At 39.8% G+C, this 16066-nt stretch overlaps 1 protein-coding gene across 1 annotated transcript in view; it reads right to left on the minus strand.

Annotated features, from left to right (window-relative positions):
- The window catches only part of LOC121917221 (T-cell surface protein tactile-like), a 53096-nt gene extending 37216 nt beyond the window's left edge, over nucleotides 1–15880 (minus strand). The window contains exons 1-3 of the mRNA XM_042442976.1: nucleotides 15821–15880; nucleotides 10171–10334; nucleotides 3365–3772 (exon numbers count right to left, since the gene is read on the minus strand). Of these exons, the coding sequence (XP_042298910.1) occupies nucleotides 3365–3772; nucleotides 10171–10228 (466 nt within the window). The 5' untranslated portion in view covers nucleotides 10229–10334; nucleotides 15821–15880. The remainder of the gene's footprint in view (nucleotides 1–3364; nucleotides 3773–10170; nucleotides 10335–15820) is intronic.
- Between the last annotated feature and the right edge of the window lie 186 nt (nucleotides 15881–16066).

The raw sequence follows: 16066 nt of genomic DNA on the forward strand, positions 1-16066 counted from the left end.
AAACTTGCTCCCTCCTCAATATGACATCCCTTCAAATATTTAAACAGGGATGTCATATCACCTCTTAATCTTCTTTTCTCCAGGCTAAATATCCCCAGCTCCCTAAGTCGTTCCTCATAGGGCATGGTTTCCAGACCCTTCACCATTTTAGTCGCCCTCCTTTGGACACGCTCCAGTTTCTCAATGTCCTTTTTGAATTGTGCCACCCAGAACTGGACACAATATTCCAGGTGGGGCCTGACCAAAGGAGAAGAGAGTGGCACTATTACTTCTTGTGATCTAGACACTATACTTTTATTGATGCAGCCTAAAATTGCATTGGCCTTCTTAGCTGCTGCATCACACTGTTGACTCATGTTCAACTTGTGGTCTACTTGGACTCCAATATCCCTTTCACAAGTAGTCTCCTTCAGCCAGGTGTCTCCCATTCTATATCTGTGCATTTTATTTTTCCGCTCTAAGTGCAGTACCTTACATTTCTCTGTGTTGAATTTCATTTTGTTAGCTTTGGCCCAGCTTTCTAGTCTATTCAGGTCATTTTGAATTTTGATCCTATCTTCTGGAGTATTAGCTACTCCTCCTAATTTTGTGTCATCTGCAAATTTGATTAGTATGCCCACAATTCTGTCCTCCAAGTCATTGATAAAGATGTTAAATAGCACTGGGCCCAGGACAGAGCCCTTTGGGACCCCACTGGTTACTTCTCTCCAGGATGAAAGCGAACCAGTCAATCAATTACAAATCCATGTAACAGTTACCTTGTCTAGTCCAAATTTTACAAGCTTGTTTGCAAGAATGTCATGGGAAACCTTGTCAAAGGCGTTACTGCAATCAAGAGATACTATATCCACAGCATTCCCTTCATCTACCAAGCTGGTAATTTTATCAGAGAAAGAGATCAGATTTTTTCTGGCATGACTTGTTTCTCTGAAACCCATGTTGATTTTTTGTGATTATAGAATTGCCATGTAGATGTTCACAGACTGTTTAATGATCTGCTCTAGAATCTTTCCTGGTACTGATGTCAGACTAACTGGACAATAATTCTAGAATGTGTGTCTGACTATGTCATCCTTGTTGGTTAGGATCAGATCTAAAATAGCTGATCCCCTTGTTGCCTCTTCCACCTTTTGGACAATTAAACTGTCTTTGAGGCAAGTGAGGAATTTGCTAGACCCTGAGGATTTTGCTGGGTTTGAATCCCAGCAAATATCAGAATAGTTGAAGTCACCCATCACTACTACATTTTTTCTTTCTGAGTGTGTAGTCATCTGTTCTAAAAAGGTGTCATCCAGTTCCTCAGTCTGATTTGGGGGTCACTCCAATGAGCCACTCCTGCCACAGTAATAAACTACGGCTTACCATGACCAGCAAAACAAAGACAGTGCTTACTAGAAAATCAGAAATTATCTAGGAAACAATTAAACATCTTAAACAGATGAATGCAGAAAAATGTAGACCAGATGTTTTAAATTAAGGTCAGGAAGAAGCTGGTTAAGCAGCTGAATACTTTACAACTTTGGGCTGGTCTCTGCATTCTTCTCATGTTCCATCAGCCATGTTATTTTGTCATCTTCCCTTTGATTCAGTTCTATAATGATGTTCATTCCCACTGCTTTGGTCCACCATGCCTGCCAGTTAACAATTTCCAGTGAATCTGGGTGGATTGGTTCCCTCCAGATGGTCTTGTTATACTTTGATGTGGACCTATGTTTTCTTAATGTCTAATATTGCTTTCTGAACATTTTTTATCCCACGTGGTTGAAAAGATGACTCTGCAATGTGTATTTTCCCCCTGAAAAAATGTTTTCTATTCTTTGCCAGGGACTGCAGTAGAATGTAAGGCAGAACAGAAGAATAAAGTTAATGATCTGTGAACAATAGCTGTCTGACTTGTGTCCAGTTTCAATGGTAGTGATAATGTCGGCACACTGATGGACACATTCCAAAAAGACATGAAGAAGGAAGCTTGAAAGAGTTAAATTTAGAATGGAGCATAAAAGGTATATCCCAACAAACCATAATTTCCACTACCACCTCTGCCCACTTCACAGACATCATTCTTATGTTCCTTGATTTGTTTTAACCTATCAAGTTGTCCCTGAAAGATTAAGAAATGGAAATCTTGAACTTGTATCCTGTTAGTTTCCATTTTAGTCCATGGCAGTTGCACAAGAATGGGAAGCATAATCTGCCCTCTTTTCCATTTCCAATACACACTGGAATAACAATTGAACTAAGTGATGAAGGGATTGTCAGTGGCTGCTCCCAGACTTTGGAACTCCCTTCGTAGGGAGGCTAGGATGACCCTGTCTTTGTTCGCCTCCCATCAACAAGTCAGGCTTTTATAAAATGACTGGAATGGAGTTTTAATATGGTGCAATCCTGTTTTTAAGGTTTGCTTGTGAACTTTTAATACATTTTAATGCTTAATATTTAAACACTATAATTTAATCACCTTTTAAATAACTCTTATATTTGTAATTTTATTATTGCCTTTGCACAGTCAGCCCTCCATATTGGTAAGAGTTCAGTTCTGAACCCCCCCTCCCCCGAAACACAATTAAGAAAATAATACTTTCAAACCACAGTTGGATGAAAAACTGTGTAAAAGGCACATCCGGTCAAAATAGGAGCAGCACTCCTCATTAGAAACTCCTTCCATAAAAAAGCCAGTCAGCTGAGAAAAAACACTTTGCCTGCCTCTGGACAAACAACAGGAAAGGAGCCAGAATATTCTCCTTGAAAAGGAATTCAGAATCTGGGAGCAGCCACCAAGAAGACCTCCTAATCCCACAGTAGGAAAGTATGGCCCACAAGATGCATACAGCCTCTTAATCCCACTTTCCTACCCCCTGGAAGCCCCCCATTCACCCTTGCAATATCGAGGGGTCAAGGTGGGAAATGGAGTGTGTGTGTGTGTGTGTGTTTTGCCCCCAACCTGCACCATACCATTCAAAGCTGCATGCAAATGTGATGGTATGCCTTTCCTCACTCTCAGAGCCACCACCCTCAAAGACCTTTGGGGTTTGTAATTCAGCCACAATGGAGACATTACTTACAATGCATCTGGATGTGCCGATAAGGGGCTCAATGTGTGAAAACTGGTCCTGATCCCACACAACTGCTAACCCCTGATTTAATCACAATCCTAATTGTTCCCACACAGAATGGGAAACATTTCCCAATTCTTACGAGAGGTAAACTGAAACACATTATTTGCATTTAAGAAAAAAACAAACCCAAACAGTTGCAACAGCAAGACAACCACCCAACAGAACACTATAAATATGTGTCTGTAGTAATACTGAATAAACGCAAGCATATTGTACGCACTGCTAATAATAAGCCCAATGTTACTTACCACTCTTTATAATAACAAGATTGATTTCTGAGCTGCTTGTTCCAGCTGGAAATGTAGTAAAACTGCACTGATACAAGCCAGACAGTTCAAGACTCACATTCCTCATCTGCAAAATCCATTGGTCACATTCTGCATAATTTGCTGAAGTGCTGTGGCTGAAGTCTGGCTGACAAAATTGGAAGGCCTTTCTGAAGTTCATGGAATAGTTGTAACCTCTTCCATTGAAAGTTGTACCATAGCGAGGATTATATACACCGATTGTTCTTTGGGAGAGCTCATCAACTTTTGACCACTGAGTTTGTGTGACATGGATTCCTTTTCCTTTCAGGATGCTACATGTTAGAGTCACATCATCACCAGGCAAGGCATAGACTGTTTTCTCATTCTTAATGATGATTTCAGACAGAGCTACAAGCCAACAGAAATGCATATGTTGTCATTTACACATACTCTATTTTCATATATATATTATTTATATTGCAAAACAAACATAGGAATTTGAGATATAGTAGCCCACCCCAACTGTTCTGATTCGGCAACGACAGTTCTGATTAATCTTCTATAATTCCAGTTTTTCACCTGATTTTAAACTGACCCATTTTCCTTCCCCCTTTGTCCTCAACTTACTTCAGTTGATGCAAACTGGCTTCAAAGTGCAAGAGTAGTTTGTACTCAGTTAACCAAGTAGGGGTGATGAGATAAGGGGACAGAATCTTACCCTTCCCAGTAGGCTCAGGTGAAAGGAAACTGTTTCAGCCTCTTCTGAATTATGTGTTCATCCTCTCTGATATCTTTAAACATGTAGACCACATTCTAATGTTGCCTGGTTATCCAATATCACAGTAGCAAGAATCTGCTACTACAACAGGACCCTCACCATTCTCTGCTGCAGCCCTTTGTATGCCTTGAATCATAGAATTGGAAGAGACCTGAAGGGCCATCAAGGGCTAACCAGTGCCATGCAGTGCCAAAGCACAATCAAAGCACAACTGGAAGATAGTAAAATCCTACACTGAAAGGTTACCCAACTTCCTGGAGCAAATGTTGAGGACACACAGAAGCTGGGGGTGGGGAGAAGGGGTAAATAGAAATTTCCTTTTTTCTTTGTTGGTTGGGAGAAATAACTGATGGAAATAGTTCTCATTGGATCCTGGTCAAAGTAAATATTTTGGCTCTATTCAAAGAATGCTTGCTGTGTATATTCCTCACCCAAATCATGTTAGAGCTCATCCAGAAAGTGAAAAAAAATCTCTGGAAGTATTGAGACTTTCCAGTTCTTTTTGTTTTTATTTCTCCTGCATGTCATGATTTTGCATCCAAACTCCTTCTTGAAATATATGGAGTTCCCCTCACTCCCGTCCTTCTTTGCCCTCCTGACCACATGTCACATATAGATTCAGGCAATGTTTCAGAAATGGGCTTTCACCAATTCCAACTGAACCCCTTTTAATTATTTTTCAGGAGCTATAATCAAAGAGTTAAAGTGTTTCATCAATATTAAGCTAATTAAGCATTAGGATAACTTTCTTTAATTGTTAGCATTCCTATGTCCCTCACTTGTTCTCTGTTGAAGATGGGTCTTGGAAACAATCACTGTTTTTCTGGGTGGTGGCCATCTTAGCTTGTTCCAGTATAACTCAGACAGACAGAGAGACAGCTACAGAGTGGCACATTTCATTTTGCAAAATATTGGATTAATTTAAATTGATTTAAACTGAGTGGGAATGGGAAGTCCTTGGTAATTACAGGAATACTATAGAGAAAATCCTGGGACTTTCAGAGACCTTTTTCTTGTCTGAAGAGACTCAGCTTGACTTCAATGGGAACTATGAAAATAAATGGACTAATCTTATTTTTGGAAGTATTCTATAACAATACAATTTTAATGTTATTTGTGGAAATGTGGAGACAAAGTCTACCATTATTCAGGCAATTTCATTTTAGATTTGTAAATATGACCCTTTCCTAATCCAATAAAGTAAATAAAGTTCATTGCAAAGTCAGGATCTTATAATGTACACAAAGAGAAGTGAATATTTTACTCCAGCTAGACCCTCTCCATCCATGAGTTATTATCCCCCTTCTTTATAATAATGAATTGTGCAAAATAATGAATTGTGGTAGAATATGAGTCAAGAAATGATGACTATCTTTCCATTATTTCACAATCTATTAAAATGCACATAGGCTGCAATTCATAACATAGTAGCTCCACATGCAGAACAACACAAGGCTGAATCATATACACCCCAACATTTACTGTACAGCTTCAGCTGCCCACTCCATAGCCATTTAGGGGCTCATTGGAAGAGGGCAGGATCATAGAAATAGTGGATTACATCCTCATATCCAGAGGTGAAATGATTACAACAGTACTAAGATCTGCTGGGGTACTCGAGAGTATCATTGTTGATGTAATCATTTTGTAAATACAGAACCACAGCCTGACATTTTTAGGAACCTGCCACTTCCCATAAGTCACAAGATGGCAATGCAGTGAATTTCTCAGGTGGTACAATAAGTCTGGGCTTTGTGTACTGTGGAGGGAGGAAGCAACACCAGCCTCTGCAGCCACCAAAGAAGGACCATAAGGGAAATATGTGTATGCATATGAACATCACAGAATGCCAACTATATTGTTTTCAATGAGGACTCATTTACACAATATCAGATTTTTGGGTCATTCTGGATCAGTTTTGGTTGGTAGCATCTGTGTCAATAGGGTACTGAATCCATTGTAGAGTTTAGTCTGAACTTCAAAGCAGGGAGGTACCAAAGATTCCAGCACTTTGAATAGCTCCTCTAATGTTTGATTTTAAACCCAGAATGGAATCACTACATCATTGATATAGAAGCCACCAGTTCCCCATGGAATGATTTCTCTGCACTGAAGCTGGTTCAAGAAACCATTTAAAGGAGTTTATCACATGTAATTTTCATGGCAACCTGGGCATGGGATGGGAGCGGGCTGGAATGGGTTAAAACTGACTTTACTGCACGCAAAATTGCTGCTGTGCTGTCACCCAACTATCACCCATCCTCCAATAGTGCTCTGGCAGCTGATGTTGGTACTACAGAAAGATTCTGTAGCATCAAAATTGGCTTCCAGAGCAGACGGGTGATGGTCAAGCGGCAGTGCAGCAGCAATTTTGCCTGTGGTAAAATCAGTTTTAACTAGTTCCAGCCCAATTCCATCCTGTGCCCAGGTCAGTGTGAACATTTCATGCGATAAACTCCAAAATCCAACCACTGTGACTGGGTATTTGCTGAGATCAGCACAGGTCAGACATTTGCACTCAGTCACAATGGCAGTTATGTAGACCATTTGCACTTGAGTGCAAACATGCATTTTGGGCTGACCTCTTAACGATTTTGGCAGGAACAAATACATTTTATTTGGACCTATTTCACCATGATGAAAGCCCACCCACACTCACCTAAGTATTGTGATACTGTTTTCAAGTCTACAACCTCTTAAAGCAGTTCATAATTTGAAAAAAAGAGCATTAATAAAATTTATCACAATAAAATCAGATCCTGGTACATTTATTTTATGCTACTATTCCCATATTTCTCTGTGGTGGCTGGGGAATGCTGCAAACCAAAAAAGGAATTGTCCCAAGCCCTAAATAAAACAGAAGAGGACAACAACAGAAAACATGCTTTAAAAAAAATCACTTCCTGTTTTTTTTAAAAAATAAAGTCTCTTCTGAGTCTGAGCTAGTCCAGAAAGGGCCTAAAAAATTGCAAAATTATACCCATACTCTGTATGCATTTTGCAGGACAAGATTTCATTTTTTATGGTTAAGGGGTAACTGGAGCAAAAGATTACTCATTTCTGATCTAGGCCCTAAAATTTATCGACACTAGCTTCAGAAAAGCTGTGTGAGTGAACCTTGAGAGGAAATTTAAAATGAGGAACAAAAATATATAATTCTCTAGTGAAGAATAGTTTAAATAGCCCAAGGATCTGAAGTGGGAGAGACACTTATTTGAGCATCTCGCATTCAGGAAGCTGCTCCACTTCTGACAGAACCCGGCACAGGAAATTCTTCCTGAGAATTATTCTTAAAAGCATGCGTGAAGATCAAAGTACAACATCAGCAGGGAATTGGGAATAAATATTTTAATACTTAACTATTATTAATAGCCCTTTTATCTCAAAATGTGTTCCAACTCTTAAATGTCTGCATCTTCCAAGTTGTGATGAGAGGCCTGTCACTAGGCCAAAGTTGTTGGGCATGTCTGCCTTAAGTTTGTCTGTTTGGTCCGTACTTAGGCCTGTTATCCTGTACTGAGACACAGCTGCTGGCTTTATCTGGAAGGATCAAATCCTTTTGACTGTTTGACTGTCTCTACGTAGGCTTATTATCCTGTACTGAGGCCCAGTTGCTGATTTATCTGAAAGGATCGAGTCCTCTCTTGAGATTTACTGCATCAGCACACATGTGGGTAGGGGAGAGTTGACAGTTAGAACTACTCTAGTGTTACAGCCATTCTGCTTACATTGGGTACTTCCCACCAGAGTGTTCTCCTGCCCAAGCTTCATTGAAATGTACTGGGCTGCAGAAGATCACTACAATTCATTATCAAAACTTGACATGTAATATGCTTATTTGTCAGCAGCTTCATTGTGTACACACCAGGGCAAAGTTGACATTTCCAAAGCTGTCAAAAATGGCATGTCTATAGTAGTTCTCTTTAAAACCATAACTCAGGGGCTGTACATACAATCCCGTACAACCCCTTTCCTAGCTGGATTGGTGCTGCAGCAACCGCACACCGCGGCCCTGATTTGCCCTTTCTATGTTGCAAAAATAAGCCACAAAAAGTGGCTCCTTTTGTGCCATGGAAAGAGCACCATAGCCACCAATGCCAAGGTTTTTCATCACTTCTTTGGTGCAGTGCATGTACACACTGTGGTAAGGGAGCGCTGTGATAACTCCTGCCATGCAGTGGAATGCGTGGCATCACTCTGGCATGGGGGCAGAATTGGGGCATGTAGTGTGTGGTCACTACACCACCCTGCCCTGATGCCACCGTTTATCACCAGTCTGTACAGCCTCTTAGTTTACAAAGTAGCTGACAAAGATGCTCCTTTTTACAAAGTCTTTTGTACACCCACCCACCCCTCCTTTTTCTCCTTTGTCTTACTGGAGGGTTTTTTAAAAGCAGCATCAGCATTGGAAGGATGGGGACAAAACACAAAAATTTTGGTGCTGGGTTGCAGCAGCATGTGTACAGCAGACAATGCAATAAAGTCTGAGCTGGGAAAGAGCTTCTAAACTAGGTGATTCTTCTGCAGATGATGTATGCCTGCCTAAAACTGAGAAGGTCAACAGCAGATGCCTCCAGAATTCCTAGCTGTACATGTGTGAATAGTAAGACAGAGAGTAAAGGGAAAAGCAAATAAGCCTGTGCTACTGGCTGCCTTCAGCGTGTTAGAAAGCAGAGCTATGTACATTTGTCCACTAAAATGGAAATCATAAGAAAAGTGAAGGCTGGTAAAAGGGGACAAAAATCATTTCTAGGTATATTTTGGAAGAATCCTTCAAGTAGCCTCCAGAAAGTTAAAAATGTTATTGCTTACTTCGGCAAGACTTAGATGACCTAGTTGTTTCATTTCACATGTGGAAGTTGTTAGTTTTGAATAAAATATTAGCTAAAATGTATCAAATTGCACTTTTGGAGGTGAGTTATAGCAACCTATCACTATTCTTTTCCATGTTATTTCTGCCTCTTGTACCAATTTTTCTGTTAGTTTTATTATTTTGTTCTTAATAATACATGTTAAGAATTATTAAATTCATGGTTTTTAGAAAACACCTTTAGAAACAAACCTATTTGTTTCATTACTAAGGAACTCAAGAACTGCTGGCTACAAAAGTCAAAAGGCCCACTTTGGCCAATACTTTGTATCCAAGGATTAGGGTCACCCTACCATTAGGCAGACTGAGGCAATCAGTTTGGGCAGTAAATGGTTGCTGCTATATGGAAAATTAACATGTTTACATCCCCATCTAGAAAGAATGTCAACATATCGGGAAACTCTGCTGAAAAAATGGTTGATCAAACAAACCAAATCTCTCCCACCCAGCCCTACCCACCCCCAGATTTTGGGATTTTTTTTTTTACAAAAAGGTTGCACAAAAAACTTCTTCTTTTTTGCACAAAGATGCAAAAATAAATCCAAATATCCACACATATTTTTTGAGTGGAAATGAGGTTTTTGCTAAAAGGCAGTCCCAAAGTGTGGGGGGGGGGGAACCTTCAAAAAGGCACAAAACCACTTGTACTCTCACCTAGCAAAAAGCAAACTATTGAAATTACTCATTCTTACATGCAAGAATGAAATAAGCAAAAATTTACCCATCTAATGGCTTGAAAAGGGTAGCAGCAGAAGCTTCATGGAAGAAGCTTTCTCTTTCCTGGAGGGCAAAGCTATACGTTCCAAGATGCATGCCTTGCCCTGAATAAGCTGACTTAAATAAGGCCCCAGCTAAGGTGAAGCATGGTGTCCCATCACATGTATTGAGGTGAAATTCAGCTGCCAGTCCCAGTGGGTTTCAGTTGTCGAATCTGGATTGTGTGGGTCCCCTTTTGTCCTTAACATCTGGCAACAAAATGGTTTGGAGTGGCCCTGTCAGGAATGACTAGCCAGAAATGCCCCAAATATACAGCCCTGTTATTGAAAGCCTTAAGGAATCAATCATGACCACATTACTTAGGGCCTAACATTCAGCTCAGACATAAAACAGATTTACCAATACAAAAGCTATATCGTTGTTGGAAGAAAATGAACTTACCACTGATGATGTGGGTTAGAATGAAATAGTATGCCCAAAGCAGCCATCTCATCTCCATCTTCAGGTGGGGCTGCTAAGAGTTTGGACAAAGCCTGGACAAAGTTTGGACAATCATACATTCAAGGTATTTCTTTTTCCTCAGATGTGTCTAAATGTTCTGTCCTCTGTCATCAGGCATACAAGAAAAGGATTCTTGTTTTTGCACAGTGAGTGATAACTTTTATACCTTCTTTTTCACATCACTGAGAGGAAATGTATGTTTACAGGAAACCACTGTCTGTTGAATTTCTTTTTAAAAAAACATAGACAGTTTGTCTTGGCCACATTGTATGAAGGAAGTACTGTTCACAAGAAATCTTCTTCTAGTGTCAAAATACTGTAGACACATTTTATCTCAGTTTCCATTTCTAAATAAAACCTTTTACAGCAGTATAGGACAGGTTATAGTAGAACATCAGTTCTCTGAGAAAACATACATTTCATTAGCAAAATATGCATGCATGATGGAATATTCCTACATGGCAGGGGGTTGGAATGGATGGCCCTTGTGGTCTCTTCCAACTCTATGATTCTATGATTCTAGTGTTACAGCAAATACCTGTCCCTTCCCTTTTCTTAATAATAGAACTTCAAAATCAGATATCTGCATATAATGCCAGTGATGCAATGTAGTGGCTTAGAGTCTGAACAATTAAGAGTCAAATTCAAATCTTGTTTCTTGTGCACATGTCCATTTGGTGTTCCTATGGCCATTTCTTCACACCATCAGCTTCCCCTACAATCAATACAAGTGCATTAGTATTGGCAGTGCATCTTATTTAGCCTTTTTAACTGATGCATGTTTAACTGATGTCTTTTTTACTAATGCTGTTTGTTAATTGTTGTTGTTCCTCAACTCGATCCATGAGGAGAGACAGGTAAGAAATAATAATAATAATAATAATAATAATAATAATAATAGCAGCAAATTAAGTCTGGGACTTTGAAGGGGTTTCAGAGACCACACCTTGAGGTCTCAAGGGGCCCATGGCATGCACTTTACTCACCCTTGCTATTATTATTATTATTATTATTATTATTATTATTATTATTAATATTGCACTTAATCTCGAGAAATCCAAGAGGATTACAACAGTAAAACAAGATACAATTAGGAAGCCCCCATCCATGCTCCTGTGATTTTGAGCCTATCAGATCAAATCATATCTCACATGCAAATCGGTGGTGCTGTTTACAACATATGCCAAAGCCTCTTATTCTTTACTGGGAAAAGGCTAATCTTGTACAGGAGTGGCTAACATTACTGTAGTCATTATCACTATGATGAGGTTTGAAAAGCAGTGGAGTTCTGACAAATGCTTTCTTCACACACTGCTTCTCTGCCATTTGAAAACGAGTCTATCCAAGACTATCAGGATGTTGCTGCTTGTTGTTTCATCCTGGCAAAATCTGAACTGGCATCTGTGAGCATGAAATAAACTCAGAGCTTGAGAAAATTATTACTGAGGGACAACAACTCGCAACCAACATAGCCAGTGAGTATATTGGCTGAGTGGATTCTGGAAACTGCCATCCAAAAAAGTGACCTTTTCAAGCCCAGATAAAACTGAAAGAAGAAAAGCAGAGGAGCTTAGAAGGAAAGCTTGGGTTGTGAATAGTTTCAACAATACCTTCTACTTCTGTCCTTTTGGATGTGATTTCATAGGTGAGCTGTTTTGATTTCTACTTAATACTCTCCCTCCTTCTCTTCTTTCACCTCCATTTAACTGGATGAAGAGAAAAAGGAGCAAGAGGTCAGCATATACTGCTGTTTGTGTGACGCTAGAAAAATTGCACAGCAGCACTTTTATTGATCCTATAACTATTCATCACAATTGGACGTGACAGTACAAGCACAGCATGATATATGCCATGCACACTAGAGGGTCATTTCTGTAGTTCCTAGGTCAGGAGGTCCTATCCTCAGAAAAGTATGCTAACAACCATTATTCTTTTACATTGGCTTGTAGTAGGGCATGTCTGCTGACACTTATCAGGAACACACAAGTCAAGAAAGATGAGACAAGGGATTGCTACTTAATTTATCCTGTGCAAGCATAGACACAGAGATGTAGTAGTCACTTATACCTGAGCTAAAATAAAATAGCAGGGAGGGGGCAGGGAGTACATTTTTGCTGTTAATGTAAAACTTGATTTGTTTCCCAGTGGTATCCTTAGATCCTAAAGCATTCCTTATAACATTCACAAAAGTGTAGGAGTATCTCCCATGTACAATAAAGAGAAAGCTTTAGAGAGAGAGTGGTGTGTATGTAAATTGTGTGCACCTTGTATTTTGTGCGGAGTGAATATTTTATCTGAAAACAGCTGCTAGGCTGAATATAGATCAGGGCTCTGGTGGCTTTCATATTAACCTATTCTCAGCGAGGAAGACTTACCATAAAGTTATGTCAGGAAAACCTCTTCTACCATCACCTTTTAGGTGATGTAGTTACCTGAACATGGCTGCTGACAGGCTGTTCCCACCAGACCCTGCCATCATGAGCAGTGATCAGAGGTGATGGCAGTAGGAGCTGAGTAGTATATCAGAGTAGTGGGCCTTCTCCAATAGAAAAGAAAGAAGGCTATGGACCCTGAGTTATACTTCAGGTGACACTCTTAATTTAATGTGACTTAGTACAGCACAGCAGCCAATGTGAGAATCCTGTTTTGAAGATGTGAAGGAGTCTGATCTGTAAGTTACACAGCTGTGCTAGGGTGTGCAGGCTACTCTCAAAAATACATATTACTGTAAATCTGCAATGTAGTGGTTTGAGTGTTGGACTAGGACATTGGGAGACCAGGTTTGAATCCTCACTTGGCCATGGAAACCCACCTTGGGCAAGTCACACTTTCTCAGCTTCAGAAGAAGGAAAGGGCAAACTCCCTCTGAACAAATTCTGCAAAGGAAACCCAATGATAGGTTCACCTTAGGGTCACCACAAGTCAGAAATGACTTGAAGGCACACTATTACAACAACAAATCCAGAGGAATTACAAGAGGAAATAACAACACAATTCTGGATGATTGCACTGGTAACTTCTCAAAATAGAAAATTTAATGCCAATGAAAAACATGAATAAATAAATAGGCTGTACATAAAGAAAGTGTGGTATCTGATGCAACCTATATACTCTCATCAATTTAGAAGTATCTATGTTTACAAAGACAGAAATCAATATTCATATCTCATATCTAACATTTTTCTCAGCATTATCCACAAACAATGCTTGAAATATGCAGATAAAATCATTTTCAGGATTCCTCTAAAAACTTTATTATACTGTGGGATATTTTTTTTTTCACTTTAGTTCTACCAGACATCACCTGACTGTGAATACTGGAGTCCACTTTATTAGTTTCCCCCAAATAAATGCATCACATTAGGCACATTTTTAAAAAGCATAACTATAATTAGATACTGGGGGAGATTAGCTACTGTACCTTTGCCTTCCTCTGAGGCTGAGAGAGTGTTTCCATGGCTAAGCTGGGAGTTGAACCCTAGTTTCCAAAGTTCTAGTCCAACACATCATGCTGGCTCCTTTCTTACAAACACACACACATGGTAAAAGTTTCCCCTTTAATGTGTTTTTTTAGTTGTGTCTGACTGTAGGAGGCGGTGCTCATCCCTATTACTAAGTCAAGGGAGCCAGTGTTGTCAAAGATGACTCCATGGACTAGTAGCCAGCATGACTGTTATCTTCCCACTGAAGTAGGACCTATTTATCTACTTGCACTTTTACATGTTTTCAAACTGCTAGGATGGCATAAGCTGGGACTAGTGATGGGAGTTCATTCTGGTGCACAGTGCTTGGGTCTTGAACTGCCGATTTGTCAGCCTTGTGGTGGTCAGAGTCTTAACTGCTGAGCACACATACATACACACACAGAAAGAGACATACATATATACACATACACATACAATCTTCCCCCAGTATCTAAGAATAGTTATATTTTTAAAATGTGTGTATATATTATTTATCAATGTGTGTATGTATATATTACATATTACTATTATTCATTACACACACACACACACACACACACACACACACACACACACACCCCTAAGCATAGCTTAACTTTATCATATCTTTGGAATTCACTGCATCTCCAGTCGACTCTCCAGGGAGCAGTTTTGGAGATTTGCCAGTAGGTGGCACTGGAATCTCATCTGCAAATCTCAGATGCATCACCAAGGAAAACAAATCTCTTGGTACACATTAACTTTGCCCACATTTGGAGGATGGCAACGGGACTCCTTCAATTATCTTCTATTGATGCTTTTACTTCCAGAGAGGGCTGTCTGAATGATAAAAAAATAAAATTATTTTTTTTCAAGACATGGCACACCGGTCCAGCATTCCATTATCCCTTCTGCTCAGGGGGTACCCCCTCCATCACATCCACTGCAATCTAGTTCTTCTTTCACAATTACAGTTAAGCTGCATCTAAGAAGAACACAGGAGTGCAGGCGGTCCCACAATAAAAAGAAAATCTTGAACTCTAGGGACACTTTCAATTATTCACAAAGAGAACCTTTTCTGAGAACTTGGCGAGAGAATTCTTCCTGCTAGAGGCAAGAAACGATTCCCTTGCAGATGGGTGTCCTCTAAACATGGCTTAAAGGGACGCCACAACTCCCCAATGGAGGAGGAAAGGAGGGATACTTTGAAGCAGGAATGTCATTAAATAGTAAACTAACTCCCCCCCCCCCAAAGAAGAGGGCCTTGATGTTAAAATACCAGATTACTTTGTCCTATTTTTGATTTTCTATGATATTACTATTTGATAGCTAAATGCTATTTATTTCATCATCAGGGGTGTAGCTAGAGAGAAGGAGAGATGAGGGCCCTGCCTTGCAATAAGAATTTCGCCTCCAAAATAAATTTTTCCTGAACTCCCTGAATGTCTAAGCGTAGACAGAAAGAGAGAGAGAGAGACTGAAAAGCTTTCATGCTTAGAACTCTTCTTTTTCCTTTGTTCACATTCCCTTGGTATCTTTGCCTTCTCCCTTTCTTTGACTTCTACAACTGTATTTCTAAATGTTCAACTGGAGCTTTAAGTTACTCCAAATGTGGCAGCTGAAAGAAAAATCCATTGAGGTGGGCCAATGCCCTCATCCACTCCTTTTCAGTAGTTGCACTCATGTTCACAATCTAAATTTATTACAGTTCTTCAGGATTACAGCAGAAAGAGCCAGTTCTTTGACCTTCCTTCTTTCCTTGACTATATCCAGCCATATTTATATCAGCATATTCATTTGCTCTTGTTATGTGTTTCCATATGAAATGTGACCCTATCGTAAGGCTGTTGTTGTTGTTGTTGTTGTTGTTGTTGTTGTTGTTGTGTGCCTTCAAATCATTTGCAATTTATGGCAATTTGTTAAGGGTTTTCTTCAGAGGGGGTTTGCCACTGCCATCCTCTGAGGCTGAGAGAGTGTGACTTGCCCAAGCTCATCCAGTGGATGTCAATTGCTGAACGGGTATTTCAACCCTGCTCTCCAGAGTCATAGTCAAATGATCAACACATTGTACCATGCTGATTTTCTATCATAAGGCATATTTGGCAACAGTTATTCAGAGGAGATTTGACATTGTCATCTTCCAGCACCTGAGAAAACTGTTCTTGGATGTGGCTGACTGTTCAACAAGCTCAGCCTCCTTGAACTTGTCACTTTCCAGAGATGTTGACGTTGGACTAAAAGTCTCATCACACCAAGCAGCTAGGATGTCTGAGAGTGATGTTAGCTATAGTTCAACACATCAGGAGGCCATCACTTTGGGGAAAGCTGCAGTAGATCTTCATTAAAGAGACAACACAGTATAGTAGAAAGTGTTATTCTTACTTTTAAAAATA

This window comes from Sceloporus undulatus, unplaced genomic scaffold (genome assembly GCF_019175285.1).
Source record: "Sceloporus undulatus isolate JIND9_A2432 ecotype Alabama unplaced genomic scaffold, SceUnd_v1.1 scaffold_13, whole genome shotgun sequence".
In the NCBI taxonomy this organism is placed as follows: Eukaryota; Metazoa; Chordata; class Lepidosauria; order Squamata; family Phrynosomatidae; genus Sceloporus; species Sceloporus undulatus.